Raw genomic sequence first — 16,867 nt, 5'->3', positions numbered from 1 at the left:
CGACCGCGACGTGCTCAGCTGTTTGCGCGCAGGGAGGAGGTGCCGTTGGGCGCCATGGTGGCGTCGACGATAGTTAGACCGAGCAAGGTTGATGCATCAGTACAGTTCTGAAGCTGGAGCGGTGGCAGTTGGCGGCGACGGCCTCTGAGAGCACGCCGGACCAGTGTGTGCCCCAGACCCGGCAAGTGGCTAGGTTGGGGTCTCAGGTCTTAGATGTTAGGCTTGACTGCGAGGTCTGTGGTATTAGGCCCGGACTATCAGCATCCCTTCATCAACTGGATAGGAGTAGCGACAGATGTTGACTAGGCGGTGGCTTCAAACTTACTGTTGTATCTCTTTATAAGGACTTTTATGAATAATTAATAAAATGGTTGCATGCATCGTCCAGATGCAGAGGCCGGAGATCTTCCTCCAGCCTTTAAAAAAAAGAATACAAGACAAACCAGAATATTTTCCTACTCTATCCTATGTTTTCAATCTAATCATTATACTCAACATTAACCATCTCCCATCTTGGTGGATTCAAACTCTAGCCCCCGCGCATGTTTGTGCAAACTCTCTTCACAGATTATGAATAATTAGGATCCTTTTCATATTGGGCTTTTGGTATCTTTATAAATTCAGTATTCCAATAAAGTCTTCTATAGAGTATTTCAAATGGTGATCCATCTTCATGCTCCTCTTCTTCATATACTTGCATAGCTTGGGTGGAGCTCTTCGTCTTGATTTACTCAACGGGGTTGGGATCCGGCTTCCCTGCAACTTGGGTGAAAGGAGAGCTTGACTCTCAATGATACTTACGATGTAGATTTCAATGTTATTTATCCCTTTTCTAAAACATTTCCACATCGGAAGTAAGAGTTCCTAAATTACTAGCCATTTGGCCTAAACAAAAGTCACACACCATATTTTTTAGTGAAAGTATTATTCCACTTCATCTAAGGATTGATTAATTGCTTTGGTGCGTCTTGCACACTGGCGATTTGCAGTGTTACTGTTATAGACGTTTAAAGTATATGCGTGCATGGACAACATACAACTTTCCGATTTGCCACCATAAGAATTAGAGTTCTTTTACCATCGTTAAAATTACTGCTACATATAAAATTAACATCATTAGCGGCTACCCGCAAAAAAAATATCATTAGCGACAGATTAGTCCTAAAATATCTATGCTTATCAAATTTTAATGATAGTTCACTATTACTCCTTCGCCTTCGATAACATTTTTTCGTATTGTCATGGGCGTTGGTGCCTTCTCAACATGCCATTGAATATGGTTCTTAGTTAGGGATGGCACCCGCAGGGTATGGGTACGGGTGGAGCTACCCCATACCCTTACCCGTCCGTCCTGAGTTTACCCATCACCCATACCCATACCCATCAAGGATACAATTTTTTTCCCATATCCGTCACCCGACAGGGTATATGGGTACCCGCGGGTAAAAATACCCGCGTTTACAACACATCAATTGAGTAGAAAATAGTTGTAAAAATCAACACATATAATCATAAATTATTAATAGCAACACATTTTAAACAACAATGTACAACAACATATTGTAACAACAACATATTCGCATAAACAAAAATATTTGCTTATAAAGTGACATATAAAAATGTTAAACAACAACACATAATCATAAATAACAACACATATGCATACACTTTAAGTTCACGAAATCATGATAAATTATTTGAATACACATTAGAGTTTTTACCTAGCGTGATTAGGAGGGGAAATGAATACATTGGGATATTAACGGAAACCCACCTGTCAACATTTTAGACGATGGGTACATGGGTACGCGGGCATGAGTTATACGATCCCATACCCGTACCCTCTCTACCCGATGAGTATGATATTTTCCCATTTAAGTATCCATGAGTAATTTTTTGTCCCATGCCCTTACCTTAATAGGGTTTTTACCCACAGGGTACGCGGGTAATGGGTACCCATTGCCATCCCTATTCTTAGTCGTGACATTTCTACAACTTGATAGCTTCCACTCGCATATTTACCCCTAAATGCTACACATATGGTAGTTCCAAGCATATTTTCAGAAATAGAGTGCAAGGCATGGTAAAAAAAAGAAAGTGAAGAATGAGCCAGTCTTACATCCCACAATCTAGGCAATTTTAGGTGGCTTCCTCCATTCTTTTGCTGAGCGGTGGCAAAGATTCGTGGTTATTTCAACAAACAATGTAATGTTAACACAGCTACATAATTTAGTAAGCTAATTGGGATGCTAAGTTAGTAAAAGAGAGCAGCCGATGTCATGCCATATAAAACGAGATCAAAATCAAATTAACCCGTGCGAGTGTTAATTTCAAAAGGTTATATTAATGGCGTACTTTTGGCCGCTAATGGCTTTATTAATTTATAAAGCCGCACTCTTCTTGAGTTTTTTGATAGAAGAAAAAAAGAGTGTAACTGTGACCCATATGATAAATTTGGGACACTGATAAGTGTCACACGCGTGGCACAAGCACATGACAATTTGGAATGGTTTTATAGCAAGTTTAGTGACGCAACGATGATAATTTTAGTTGTCAACTATGACAATTTTCTTTTCGATGACAAATTTCAGTTTTTTCAATTTGTATTTTTTACAACCTTAGTGGTAAAAACATCATACCGGAGTGCTTCGCATGTGTGGCATTTATCATTTGGATAAATTTGTTCCAAAAAAAAATAGACCCTGATCCCAAATAAACCCCTCCGAAGCCCAAACCCCTCTCCGTCCTCTCCCCTCCTGAAAAATCCCCCAAATCTGAGCGGCCAAAACATGGACGGCGATGGACCGCCGCCGGCGGCCCCGGCCCCATCGGTGGCGTCGGTGCTCGGCGACGACGACCTCTTCCGCGAAATCCTCCTCTTCCTCGGCTTCCCCAACCTCCTCGTCCGCGCCGCCCTCGTCTCCAAGCGGTGGCTCCTCCACGCCTCCGATCCGGTCTTCCTCCGCCGCTTCCGCGAGCGCAACCCGCCCCGCCTGCTCGGATTCTACGCCGGCTACCCCGGCCGGTATCAGTTCGTGCCGCTCCCGCAGCCCCGGGAGCTGGTCGCCCTCTCGCGCCGCCCGGCCTCCCCCTGCGACGGCGCCTTCGCCCGCGGAGCCGAGCGACTCATCCACTGCCGGAACGGCCGCCTCCTCACCGCGTTCCGCAGCCGCTGGCGCCAGCTACGCGGCGGCAGATTCAAGCACTATCTCCTGGCGCCGCTGCTCGCCGGGGAGGCCCCAACCGTCCTCCCACCGGCACCGCCGCCCACCCATGAGCGCGCTCAAGCGAGATTCACCCAGATGTTCCTTCCAGAGGATGGGGCCCGCGACGGCATCACCTTGGTGCATCTCTTGATGGTCAGCCGAAAAGTCTATGCCGAAATATACGCCCTGGGATCCGGCGGATGGGGCGTCCCTGGCACCGCGGTGATAGAGGTAGAGCACCCGCATGGCACAACCTTCCTGGAAGAATTGCTGCCGCCCGTTCATGGCAAGGTCTTCATGGTGAGAACCTCTGGGTACATCCTGGGTCTTGATTTGGCCACGTCAACCTTCTTCACCCTCGAGCTCCCAGTTGGAGTGCGGCGCAGTTACCTGCTGTCATGTGCGGATGATTCCGGGCTTTATCTCGTCAGTGCAGCCGGATTTCAGCTCAGTGTGTGGCTGAATGGGATGACCGGTGCCGGCCATGGCGCAGCTGGTTGGTTGCTGGTGGACACATTCAGTATCCGTGAGGGATGCACACGTTTTGCTGATCAAAATCAGACTTTGATGCCACAAGATGGTGATTTTCTTCGTGTTGCTGCAGTCGGGGACAATGCCGAGTTTGTATTCTTGGATTATGCAACATATGGTGTTGTCCTTTATGTTCATCTGAGGAGCAGGGTGGTTGAGAAGGTGTATGAGCAGGCACCATATGACCATGGTAATGTTCATATAGGCCGCATACATATCTCTCCCTTTATGATGATGTGGCCACCTGTTTTCCCTGCACTGAACAGAGGACATGATAAAGAGCAATTATCTCAGCATGTTTGATCTTTGTTATATGTCGCTGGGTACAACTTCTATAATAGCAAGCTATGTTTCTCTGATGAGGTACTGAAATGGATGACCTTTATTTATTCAGATGGTTTTGACTGCATCTCGTCTAACTAATGTATACCATGTTACTGTGTTTAACTCCTTTAGTATTTCTCATTACTCTGCAATCAACTTGGGTAGTTCCTTCTGCTATTTGGCCAATAAGTATGAGTAATGGACATTCGTGCCACGTCATATAACACTGTGTTGTGCTTGGTTCTGAGTTTGTTAACAAATATTAAGATTAACATTGCAAATGTGTAGACATTCATGCCACGTCATATAACACTGTATGTTGTAGTCATTTAAGCTGGATCTTAAGAACTTGAAGTTTGCAGAAGTGCATTGCAAGTTATCCAGCAGAACTACACTGTCTCTAGAGTCTTCTGACATTGACCACAGTGTGTATAAGATATTACTTATATGACCACTCAGTCATTAATAACGATTCTTTGGCAATGGTTTCTTGATTAGTGCACGGATGGCCCAACGCAACTGGAAGAGAAATAACTGAAAGCACAGCCTGTGGCACAAGTGCTCATATAGGTTCCCGGCTGCAGCTAACTGTATGCTTTTTGGTCTCTCCCAAAAGCTAATACTTGGTCTCCCCGATTTGCCACACCTCACAGTGATTCCCTTACACGTCAATTAAGCCTGAAATACTGCACCTAACACTTTCTCCTCAACTTATAGTTTTCTATAAATGCTGGGCCATCTGCCTCACAAAGCTCAAGAAATAACAGCATATTACTAGCTCAAATGAAGTAAGCTGATCAGAGTTTGGATCTGAAGAGAGTATGATTCATGGACTTGTTAGGAACATGAAGTATTGACAATGTTTGGCAAGTTCCTTAGCTCTACATGATTGTTGTAACTAATCCCCCTTGAGCTGTTGACACTCCAATGCTAATGCCTCTTCTCAGAAACAAATCCAGGAAGGAAAAACTACGAACTACGTACTAGTCTCATCTCTGGTGGGGAACAACAACCACTACTTACTGGTAAGAACTTCCATCAACAGTGAGTGGGGAATATAGATCTAGCTATGCAGCATTTTGGTTCATCTCATTTGTGATTTCCTGGAAGACCTGCAGGTGGTTCTGCAGCCTCCATTGTATTGTGCTCGCCGCGTTCTAAACCAGCGGTTGGTGGCCTTCGTGTGACTAGCACCCCGAGAGTTTCCATTGTCAGCAAATGATACTCCCTCCGTCCGGAAATACTTGTCATCAAAATGAATAAAAGGGGATGTATCTAGATGTATTTTGATTCTAGATACATCCCTTTTTGTCTATTTTGATGACAAGTATTTTGGGACGGAGGGAGTACATGACAGTGGAAAAGTGAACGCTGAGCTGCACTGCTGCTCCATGGTGTTTGCTCCGTGCCTTGAGCTTTCTCACTGAGATAAACAGTGTTAAGACTTTGGCAGACTCGATTGCTTTGATCTTGAGTTTTCTGCCACTTCCATGCTGGAGCGGTCCTGACAAATTTCCGGTTTGTGTTGTAGTCTGTCGAGATTCTGGAAACATTGCATCTCCATGAACCTGGTGATGTGCATTCCCTAAAAAAAACTGCTGATGTATTCTGTAGCCGAACATCCCTAACCAGGGTTTTCAGGCTGCTGCTTTCTTGAGAGTAATGGTGTTCTGTCCCTCTGCTCACTTGCATGCTTCCTGCTCTCACCTTGCACAGTAGTGTTTTTAGCCCACATTTGTCTTGCATATGATTCTTGGCATCTTTGGCGCCATCATGGTTTGACAACCATTCAGCTGAGCTAGGAGTCTGAACTTGACTCATGTGCTGATATCTGGTCTGTTCTTTTTAACTAGCTGCTTCAGTCTAGAAAGATTATGGTTCTCCAGACATTGTTGATTCTTCTCTCCATATTCGCCGGAACTGAAATTAGTGATTCCTCGTAATTCAGTTCATTTGTAGGATTAGAGAGTATTTATGGATGTAGATATTCAAGGTTCTCCACGTCGGTATATCTGAGTTATGGGAAAGGGCATGTTTGTAAATCAAGCTCCCTAAGCACTTCAGTAGCCTGGGCAAAAAATGTGACATGGTTTTCATCCTTGCAGTTGTAAGGTATAGCTTGAGCTACCTTTCCAATCTAAGTCATGCAGATGGCTGAATACACTCTTTAATCAACTACTATAGCAAGGGCTTCCCTGTAAACATTGCCTGAGGTTTTGACAGAAAAATAATACTACCTCCGTCTAGGTGAATAAGTCGTTCGCGTAGTTCTAGGTCATCGATTTGAGGAATTAAATATGTGTTATATGTCATGAAAAGTATATCACTAGATTTCTACACGGATGTAGTTTCTAAATATATATTTTTTGTCACATATAATACATGTTTAGATAGTTAAATCGTCGACCTAGAACTACACGAATGACTTATTCACCGAGACGGAGGTAGCAATTCACTTGTACTTGTATCATCATTTATCAGTGCAGACTGCTGAGAACAGTCATTACTGTCAGCATCCTTGATGCGGACTGAGAGAAACATAATGTTGGCTATACTATTTACTCAGGTCTTCTTACAAATAACACCAACATAGGATTGAGAATTTCAAGAGAATAATACAAACCATGTGTAGCCAAATTCATATATATCTGCTTTGTACGTAGGTCCATCCCAAACAAAGATATTTACCTGTAGAGCATTTCAGCTTCCTCATAGTTCTCAGCCTGCATATAGGCGCAGAATGGTGTTTGCAGAGACTTAGACTGTCAGCATTTCAATCTGCTCTTTTGTCCTACTGCATTTCTGGGTGAACATATGATTTGTATCAGGGAAAAAAAACTTGGTTAAATATTCATGCAAAACTCCATTGTGGGTTAATTATTAGCTCATGACTTTTTCACATGGGATTGCGCCAATGTACTGAACTTGTTCATTGTCTACTAGTATAATGAAACCGTAAAACTGGCTTCGGCAGAAAGTAAGCTTATATGCATAATTCTTTTACAGGACTGAGATAACTTGTACAGGTCAAGAATAATATTTTCGACAGACTCCTGAGCTTCACCGGGACAATGGTCATGGAAGGATCTTGTCATTTTGATGGCCTCTCCAGCCCGATCTGCTATTGAATAACGGCCCAGAACACTACAAAAACACAGGTAACATGGCAGGAAACATTTTCAGCATACAACGTTGATAATAGCATAACTTCAGGTGAAATGAGCATCTGTTGCAGCTACTAGTTAGAAACAAACATAAGGTACATTATCAAATCTTGTCACGAAGTTTCGATATAATCTTTTGATACAACAGATTTTTGGTAATAAGAGGCATATCCTCAAACCAGGAATTCCCGGAAACAAGATCCTTTTCCCAGCTACTAGTTGGCTTTTCCTTGACTCAATTCCTGCTCTGATCCCAGCTTGACTTGACCTCTGCCCCGGAGAAAATCAATACACCTAGTCATGTAGAAGGGTTAACACTTACGTGCCACTTTATGCTAGTGTCATTTTCAAATTTATCCTATGAGTAGCATTATTCTGGCAGTGAGACTACCTTCATCTTTGTCTATTTTTTTTTCCGACACTGAGGCAAAAGATTTGCCTCATCCATTAATTAAGTAGAAGAGAGTTGCTCGGTTAATTAATGAAAAACCGGGCTAAAATGGCCACAATCCGCTGATCAGCACACAAGAAACCACACACACACACACCTCAATAAAGAGGGCCTTGTCAATATACACCCGTGCGTTATCCTCATCTCTTCTCCTCAATAGGCGTCATCACCCCCCCCCCCCCCCCCTAAACTCCTACTCTGACTTCGCCAAAGATGAACATCGACCCAACCGTTACCGTAGAGGCTGTGCGGAAGCACAAGAAGACCTGTGCTAGCCACCCGCATTGAGGGCAACACAGCCCCGACTCTAATGGAGAGCTCCAAAGGAGGACTATGCACGACTGGCGTCGCGGATGACCACCTGCTGCCTGTCATCGTTACCACAGGGCCCCGCCGCCGCAGTTCCGACTTCACCGCAACAAAACAACCTGAGGTAATCCCACGGACACGCTGGAGAAGAGCCGGTTACCGCAACCATTGCCATGCCTCCGACTTCACTCGTCTTCACCATCGTTACTACAGAAGCCTTGACGCCAACACCACCATCTTCCATCGGTACCTCTTGCCAATGCCTCGCTCCAGAGAGCCCTCAAGAGGGAGAACGACACCAAGGCGCCGTCTTCGTCCCATCACACAGATCTAAGGCTTCCCCTAAAGCTGCAACGGCCAGCCTGTGGGTCAGGGGTGAGGCGACAGAGCAGCGATGCCTCTCAGAAGGTCCACGACACCCGCTGACGTTGCAATCGCTGGTTGTAGGCCATAGGCTGAGACAGGGTTTTCACCCGAGCTCCCAAACACACCCTCAACGACCCACACCGGTGTTGGCAAGACCACCAACCAAGGACTAACCTGTTGAAGAAGAGACACAATGTTGCCAAATGCACCTCGCAGAGGCCACCGGCGGCCAAAACAAAAGCCTCCAAGCCAGATCCATCCACGGTCGACTAGGAGAAGAGCCACCGGACGTAAATCGCTGCCGTGCCCCGACGAGCACCGTGACAGCAAGGAAGCAGTGGAGTGCCACCCGTGGCTGACGACCACTGCGGTGACTAGCGTAGCCTGCACTGGACGCATCGATGCGCGAGCACGCCGACGACCGAAGACGCCAAATCCTCCGCGCCACGCCTTCAAGCCAGGTCGAGGCCCCCCCCCCCCCCCCCCCGCTAGAGCACCCTTGCGGTCCGCACGATAGAAGGACGCCGCATGCACCCGCCTCTGGCCATCAAGCCATGCTGATGCGCACCAGATCAGGGCCGCATGCGCCCCATACGCACGCCACAACTCCTGGCCGTCGCTGGGCTTTCGCTCCACACTGCGTGGCTCCACTCCCGGCCGCGCCAGCCCACGCACCTTGCGCTGCCTCGCCACGCCGCCAGTGTCCGTGTGCCCAAGCTCGCTCCGATGCGACCAGCCCGTGCCGCTCGACTGTGAGCGGGAGGAGGAAAGGGCCCTGCCGCCGCTGAGCCGCGTGAGCTTTGCTCGGCGACGGCAGCGAGGGGAGGGAGAGCGGGGTGTGGCGCTTGGGGCGGTTAGTTTTCTCCCTGGCCGCCCACGGGAGCGACCGATGAGCGTTGCTCTCAGTAGGGATGGTATATTCGTTACACCATCATATTCTTTGTTTATTTTTGTGTAGCGAAAAGTAATCCTGATAGAATGGAAGATGCTATGGAACAACACTATAATTGTTTTTGATTGAAAAGAAAAAACTATAGCTTCAAGGCTGCTACATCCTTCTCCCTGGTTGCCACTCTTGGATCAGATCGATTTAGCATCTCACGAGATTCAGCAACCGCAATAGTCACTGCAGAATACCATTACAACACAACTGATAGAATAATGTTAAGTTCATTGAAGATAAAAGTTAACCAATTAAGTCACACAGATCAGGAAAACTACCCGAGGGAGTAGATGCTAATGAATTTCCACAAGAGAACGTTGTAGTACTAACAATTGAGGCAGCCAGGTCGTATTTGATCTTACATGTAACTGTGCAAGTCAAGGAATCCAGAACTAATTCTTATCAGCGGTACACTGGGGGGACATGTTGTATGCTGTGCAAATCAAGTTCTCTCAAATATTTCAGTATCTCCTAAAGTTCAGCACCACAATCATTCTGAAAAAAAGATGCCACGTTTCCCTAGTTCCCTACACCCAACTTAGATCTACAACACTGGAGTTTTCGATTAATATAAAACCTAAGTTGTTTGAGTGACTCAAATGGCTCACTCAAACACATTTGTTGTTACACATGAACTGATGTTGACGTTCAGTGCACAACACACCCATAGATCTAAAATTATTCCCCCGCATTTTCATATTAAATTTGGTTATTAAACCTTAACATGAATTAAATGGATCTGAGGTTTCACTTGCAGCTTGGACCATAGGGGAGGGGAGGAGCGCCAGTACACTGTACACAAGGATGCCTCCAAGGAAGTAAACAGCACCCACATGCATCGCCATCACACTTGGGAATTATCAGGTTAATCTGGTAGCATCATAAGAACACTATATTTTGGTCATCCAGTCCAAACAGACATTCACTGGTAATTAAGCTCCAAGATATGTTTTTTTTTGTGATTGTAAGACCTATCATGTTTTTTCTTGTTTACCTAGCCTGTTGTATATCTTCAGGATTATGTGTTGTCCTGGTGTTTCAAAATAGATCAACTGTATCAACATCCAACTTGTAGGCTGTAGCTATGTTAAACCGTATTGAGTTTATCATAGAAATGTTTGTTGTAGCTACGTCCATTCTCGCCTTTCAAATGCTAATCACCATTAGAGGTGTCTTTCAAATGAACATCCAACGGAATGGAAGAATGAACTGTACAATGTTTTTCCCCAATGAATTAACAAGTAACATTGCAATAGAGTAGCCAAACAATGTTCATTACAGATACATTGTAAATTATTACCAGAAAGAATAACCATAAAACAAACTGTCCGGCTCAGACCATGTCATTGGATTTGGATTTGCCAGTTTGGCGTTGCCGAAATTTGAGCCTCAAGCCACGACAAGTTTGGCGAAACTTGAGCTTCAAGATAGGCCATTTCGCTATGAACATAGTAAGAAAGGGCACTAAACCTACCACAGAGCAAATCCCAATGGCCAACCAGTGGGTACGCGTGGCCAGCACTGTGTACAAACCAGTCGCAAAAGCTGTAATGGTTGCCATGTATGCAAACCAAGTAAGCTTCTTAGTCACTGAGATATAATAAGTTGTGAACTTATCATCCTCCCACCTTCCCATCAGGCATATGAAGGCCACAACAAATGAAGAGCACATTGCTAAGGTGTCAGAGACCAAGAATGCTTGGAATGCAATCTGTTTAGACATGATGGGAAGTCCTGCGCTTCCAGCATCAGTGCTATATCCTCCAGGTGGAGTGAAAGCAGCAGTGAAGGTTATTGTCGCAAGTAGAATTGCCACGAGTGATGTGTTGCTTGTGTATTTTTGAGTTAGTGACTGCCTCTCCTTCCTTGATTCAATAGTTTCCCGTTGCTTGGCTCCCTTGCTTAGATTATACAATGAGATGTCATCATCGTTGGGATCAGCTTTTTGCATAAGCAGCTGCACTTCCTTCTGCATGGATTCAATTAAAAACAAGGAAAAGACAAAATTAATAAGGTCTACAATAATACTAATATTATATGGTTCAATATGTTTATAGCATATACGTACCCAGTCTAAAGGCTTGTCATCATCAGTGATGCTCGATAATTGCGAAGCCGCTGAATTACCATGGTTGTCGAGAATTGTTGTGTCTATTATATCGTCGTAAGCCAGTAATGCAGCAACAAGTTTAGGATCACACTGCTGGATTGCGTAATGTAGAGCAGTTTTTCCATCCATGTCTTGCATGTTAATGAGTTTCCGAAGTTGTGGCCTCTTCAAGATAAATTCGACGAACTCTAGATGACCGTTCTGTACAGCTATGTGAAGGCATGTCAAACTTTTTTCAATTGCCGTACCATCTCTGAGTACCTGGCAATAAAAAGCATCTTGGCAATAGAGAAGAAGCACTTGAGCAACATTAACTTGACCCCGAGTAGCGGCTGAACAGAGGAGAGGATAACCATTCTTGTCGGTTTCATATGCTAAAGAATAATCATATTCCAGCAATATGCACAGCACGTCAGACTTGTCGTAAGTTATAGCCATTCTTATTGGAGTAATCCCATCCGAGTCAGCTTCTCTGGCCAGGAGAGGACGTTTGTCCATAATTTCGCCCGCAATATCTGAAAACAAGTCAAGACATGCATGCACGATGGGTTAAGAGCACAGTGATGATGATAGGACAAGTCTTTGGTACGAAAAATGACGTAGCAAAATCGATTATTAGACTGTTTAGTTTAGTAGTGATGATATATAACACAATATTAAAACACATGAACTACACTAGCTCTGGATAATTCCAAGTTGTAAATTCTAGAGCTAGTTTGCTGCACATACATATACAATTCTATATTTAACTTGTAATCCACAGGTCTCACATTGATTTCCATTTCTAGCTGCAGCATGAAGAGCATGGCGGCCATACTTTCCCACATGAGAAGAATCAGCAATGGCCAATAGCTTCTCGGAAACATCTGTAAAATTCCTCATCACGGCCATGAACATGGGCGACTCATTGTACTTGGTCACGGCTTTCGACAGGGCTGGCTCTGCTTCTATCAACTCCAGCGCGAGTTTCTGGTGGCCGTTGCGAATGGCATGGTGGAGTGCGTTGAATCCATACCTGTCCTGTTGCAAGATTATCCGCCTCAATTCTTCTTCTTTGCAGCAGCACTTGAGTAAATCTGAAGCCAAAGGGGCATGGCCAAGTGTAACAGCGATGACAAGCGGCGTCTCTTGCTCGCAGTTGACATCTGGAAGGAGAGACCGCTCTAGTTCCAGCACATCCATGCAGAACTTTTTGTGCCCATGGATGGTGGAGATGTGGAGGCAGTTATTCCCTTGTGGGCTTGTTCCAAGCAGAATGCTTGGATTCTTCTTGGCCAACTCTTTCATTGACGAGGAATCACCACAGGTGGCTGCTTCTAGGATCCGTTGGTCCATCCGTGACCGTCCTCCTGATACATCAGTTGTTTGTGTGTTGTTTGCCATCTATCTGTTGCGTTTACTGCAGCCAAGATGAAAGAAAGGTGATACTTGCATGTTTGATTTTGATGTTCTTTCACTATTTATTTATTTTGTGAAAGAAATAATGGCAATCGTAAGCAAGATACAATCAAGGCTGATGTGATCTTCGAACCAAACAAGATCTAAACTAGACTAGACCGACCACCACACGCATTGCAACATTATTAGGCACAAGAGAAGAATCCTGATAGATCAAACTCACAATGGTAGCAAAACGAGTTAATGGTAGCAAAACATGGGCATAATCTAGGTGAAATAGTTCGCACTTGTACGTACCTCACACAGTAGCAGAGATCAAGTGCGTAGTGTCACACTACGAAGAGCGCAGCTCACTAGTGCTCCACTGGATCGGATGGCACCAACTTTTATGGACGCTGGAGTTAAAAGGCACCAACTCACTCGCTCAATTTGATTATCCATTAGCCATGTGTGTGATATATGTTACCTTTGATAAAGTTCCTTTTATTTAGGGAACCTTTGATAAAGTCCTTGAAACGGAGAACCTTTATAAAGTAACAGTAATCTGATTACTTACCATTAATTAGATAATATTATCATCCATACCCTTTTAGGATTAAGCATGTGATGGAGCTAGCCTTTAAGATTAATTATCTAGCACACAAGATGCATGCCTACCTTCCTGCCCAAGTTAAATTGGAAGTTGCACTGTCAACTTTAGTACCTACTCCTATGTAGTGGCCTTGCTAAAGAGCTCCTTGCGAATATCAAAGACGCTTGCATCGATGATCTTTGTGAGGAATCACAGGGTGATATGGGAGGGAGTTGCCCCACATGAGTATACTACTCAAAGTTGGCCATGCACTAAGAGAATGATCCAGTTTATAAGGGAAGCTGAATCAAAAACCTAAACAAATTGATCCCGTTTATGAGGGAAACCAGGCTGAAGAACCATACAAGCGACAAGAAGAACAAAAAAGAAGATTAAGTACAAAGTTACAACACAATGCAAGGATCAACCATTAGATGGCTGAGGAATGCGCACTAGTAGAAAACAAGGCTTTGGTCCAGGCAAGACAAGAGCATTTCGTGTTACGAACCGGGACTAATGGATGCATAAGTCCCGGTTCGTGAGGCCAGGACGTCGTCCGGGCCTCGGCAGGCACTAGTCCCGGTTCATCTGACCTCTTTAGTCCCGGTTCCAGACACGAACCGGGACTAAAGGGCCTCGCTCAACCCCTTTAGTCCCGGTTGGTGGCTTGAACCGTGACTAAAGGTCAGTCTTCTGTCCCAGTTCTAGCCACCAACCAGGACCAAAGAGATGCCTATATATATGCCCGCCCCTGCCCGCTCACTCCTCTGTTTTTTTGCCGGCCGGCGTGTGGGAGGTGTGTGTGCTACTCTGCTCTCACCTCCTATGCACATGATGTTGGGATCTACGTGTTGGAAATATGCCCTAGAGGCAATAATAAATTGGTTATTATTATATTTCCTTGTTCATGATAAACGTTTATTATCCATGCTAGAATTGTATTGATAGAAAACTCAGATACATGTGTGGATACATAGACAACACCATGTCCCTAGTAAGCCTCTAGTTGACTAGCTCGTTGATCAATAGATGGTTACGGTTTCCTGACCATGGACATTGGATGTCGTTGATAACGGGATCACATCATTAGGAGAATGATGTGATGGACAAGACCCAATCCTAAGCCTAGCACAAGATCGTGTAGTTCGTTTGCTCAGAGCTTTTCTAATGTCAAGTATCATTTCCTTAGACCATGAGATTGTGCATCTCCCGGATACCGTAGGAATGCTTTGGGTGTACCAAACGTCACAACGTAACTGGGTGGCTATAAAGGTGCACTACAGGTATCTCCGAAAGTGTCTGTTGGGTTGGCACGAATCGAGACTGGGATTTGTCACTCCGTGTAAACGGAGAGGTATCTCTGGGCCCACTCGGTAGGACATCATCATAATGTGCACAATGTGACCAAGGAGTTGATCACGGGATGATGTGAGTTACGGAACGAGTAAAGAGACTTGCCGGTAACGAGATTGAACAAGGTATCGGGATACCGACGATCGAATCTCGGGCAAGTAACATACCGATAGACAAAGGGAATTGCATACGGATTGATTGAATCCCCGACATCGTGGTTCATCCGATGAGATCATCATGGAACATGTGGGAGCCAACATGGGTATCCAGATCCCGCTGTTGGTTATTGACCGGAGAACGTCTCGGTCATGTCTGCATGGTTCCCGAACCCGTAGGGTCTACACACTTAAGGTTCGATGACGCTAGGGTTATAGGGAAAGTATGTACGTGGTTACCGAATGTTGTTCGGAGTCCCGGATGAGATCCCGGACGTCACGAGGAGTTCCGGAATGGTCCGGAGGTAAAGATTTATATATGGGAAGTCCTGTTTTGGTCACCGAAAAAGTTTCGGGTGTTATCGGTAATGTACCGGGACCACCGGGAGGGTCCCGGGGGTCCACCAAGTGGGGCCACCAGCCCCAGAAGGCTGCGTGGGCCAAGTGTGGGAGGGGACCAGCCCCAGGTGGGCTGGTGCGCCCCCCCACCAAGGCCCAAGCGCATGGGAGAGTGGGAGGGGGCAAACCCTAGGTCCAGATGGGCCTTAAGGCCCACCCTAGTGGCGCCCCCCCTTCTCCTCCCCTTGGCCGCCCCCCTTAGATGGGATCTAGGGCTGGCCGCCAGCCCTTGGGGTGGAAACCCTAGAGGGGGCGCAGCCCCCTCCCCCCCTATATATAGTTGAGGTTTGGGGCTGCCCAAGACACGAGAACGTCTCTCTTTCGGCGCAGCCCTACCCCTCTCCCTCCTCCTCCTCTCCCGCGGTGCTTGGCGAAGCCCTGCGGGATTGCCACGCTCCTCCACCACCACCACGCCGTCGTGCTGCTGCTGGACGGAGTCTTCCCCAACCTCTCCCTCTCTCCTTGCTGGATCAAGGCGTGGGAGACGTCACCGGGCTGCACGTGTGTTGAACGCGGAGGCACCGTTCTTCGGTGCTTAGATCGGAATCAACTGCGATCTGAATCGCTACGAGTACGACTCCCTCATCCGCGTTCTTGCAACGCTTCCGCATCGCGATCTACAATGGTATGTAGATGCACTCCCCTTCTCCTCGTTGCTAGATTACTCCATAGATTGATCTTGGTGATGCGTAGAAAATTTTGAATTTCTGCTACGTTCCCCAACAGTGGTATCAGAGCCAGGTTTATGCGTAGTTTCTATGCACGAGTAGAACACAAAGTAGTTGTGGGCGTAGATGTTGCCAATTCTTCTTGCCGCTACTAGTCTTATCTTGTTTCGGAGGCATTGTGGGATGAAGTGGCCCGGACCGACCTTACACGTACGCTTACGTGAGACAGGTTCCACTGACTGACATGCACTAGTTGCATAAGGTGGCTAGCGGGTGTCTGTCTCTCCCACTTTAGTCGGAACGGATTCGATGAAAAGGGTCCTTATGAAGGGTAAATAGAAATTGGCATATCACGTTGTGGTTTTACGTAGGTAAGAAACGTTCTTGCTAGAAACCTATACAAGCCACGTAAAAAAACTTGCAACAACAATTAGAGGACGTCTAACTTGTTTTTGCAGCATGTGCTATGCGATGTGATATGGCCAGAAGATATGATGAATGATATATGTGATGTATGAGATTGATCATATTCTTGTAATAGGGATCACGACTTGCATGTCGATGAGTATGACAACCGGCAGGAGCCATAGGAGTTGTCTTTATTTTTTGAATGACCTGCGTGTCATTGAATAAGCCATGTAAATTACTTTACTTTATTGCTAAGCGCGTTAGCCATAGAAGTAGAAGTAATCGTTGGCGTGACAACTTCATAAAGACACAATGATGGAGATCATGATGATGGAGATCATGGTGTCATGCCGGTGACGAAGATGATCATGGTGCCCCGAAGATGGAGATCAAAGGAGCAAAATGATATTGGCCATATCATGTCACTATTTGATTGCATGTGATGTTTATCATGTTTTGCATCTTATTTGCTTAGAACGACGGTAGTAAGTAAGATGATCCCTCACTAAAA

General features: G+C 45.6%; 2 protein-coding genes and 1 pseudogene across 2 annotated transcripts; 1 reads left to right on the top strand and 2 right to left on the bottom strand.

The window, feature by feature from the left end:
• The first annotated feature begins 2,724 nt into the window (after nt 1-2,724).
• On the top strand, nt 2,725-4,130 carry LOC123080512 (uncharacterized). The gene has a single exon (XM_044503445.1). The coding sequence runs from the start codon at nt 2,790-2,792 to the stop codon at nt 4,038-4,040; it is 1,251 nt and encodes a 416-aa protein (XP_044359380.1). The 5' UTR covers nt 2,725-2,789; the 3' UTR covers nt 4,041-4,130.
• A 393-nt stretch (nt 4,131-4,523) lies between these two features.
• On the bottom strand, nt 4,524-8,750 carry LOC123076515 (uncharacterized; annotated as a pseudogene).
• Nucleotides 8,751-10,525: 1,775 nt separating this feature from the next.
• LOC123080511 (ankyrin repeat-containing protein At5g02620) lies at nt 10,526-13,163 on the bottom strand. Its single transcript, XM_044503444.1, has 4 exons — nt 13,100-13,163; nt 12,175-12,803; nt 11,363-11,919; nt 10,526-11,263 (listed from the first exon to the last, which is right to left on the bottom strand). The coding sequence occupies exons 2-4, from the start codon at nt 12,785-12,787 to the stop codon at nt 10,628-10,630; spliced, it is 1,806 nt and encodes a 601-aa protein (XP_044359379.1). The 5' UTR covers nt 12,788-12,803; nt 13,100-13,163; the 3' UTR covers nt 10,526-10,627.
• Between the last annotated feature and the right edge of the window lie 3,704 nt (nt 13,164-16,867).

This window comes from Triticum aestivum, chromosome 3D (assembly GCF_018294505.1).
Source record: "Triticum aestivum cultivar Chinese Spring chromosome 3D, IWGSC CS RefSeq v2.1, whole genome shotgun sequence".
Classification (NCBI taxonomy): domain Eukaryota; kingdom Viridiplantae; phylum Streptophyta; class Magnoliopsida; order Poales; family Poaceae; genus Triticum; species Triticum aestivum.
This window is presented reverse-complemented; position numbering and strand designations above follow the sequence as displayed.

Bases quoted from the DNA above. Each gene is read 5' to 3' on its own strand.
- LOC123080511 (XM_044503444.1), bottom strand. From the start codon at position 12,787: ATGGCAAACAACACACAAACAACTGATGTATCAGGAGGACGGTCACGG. The intron at 11,920-12,174 runs GTGAGACCTGTG...ACTTGTTTTCAG, and splicing joins AGCTAGAAATGGAAATCAAT to ATATTGCGGGCGAAATTATG. The intron at 11,264-11,362 runs GTACGTATATGC...GAATCCATGCAG, and splicing joins ATGACAAGCCTTTAGACTGG to AAGGAAGTGCAGCTGCTTAT.
- LOC123080512 (XM_044503445.1), top strand. From the start codon at position 2,790: ATGGACGGCGATGGACCGCCGCCGGCGGCCCCGGCCCCATCGGTGGCG.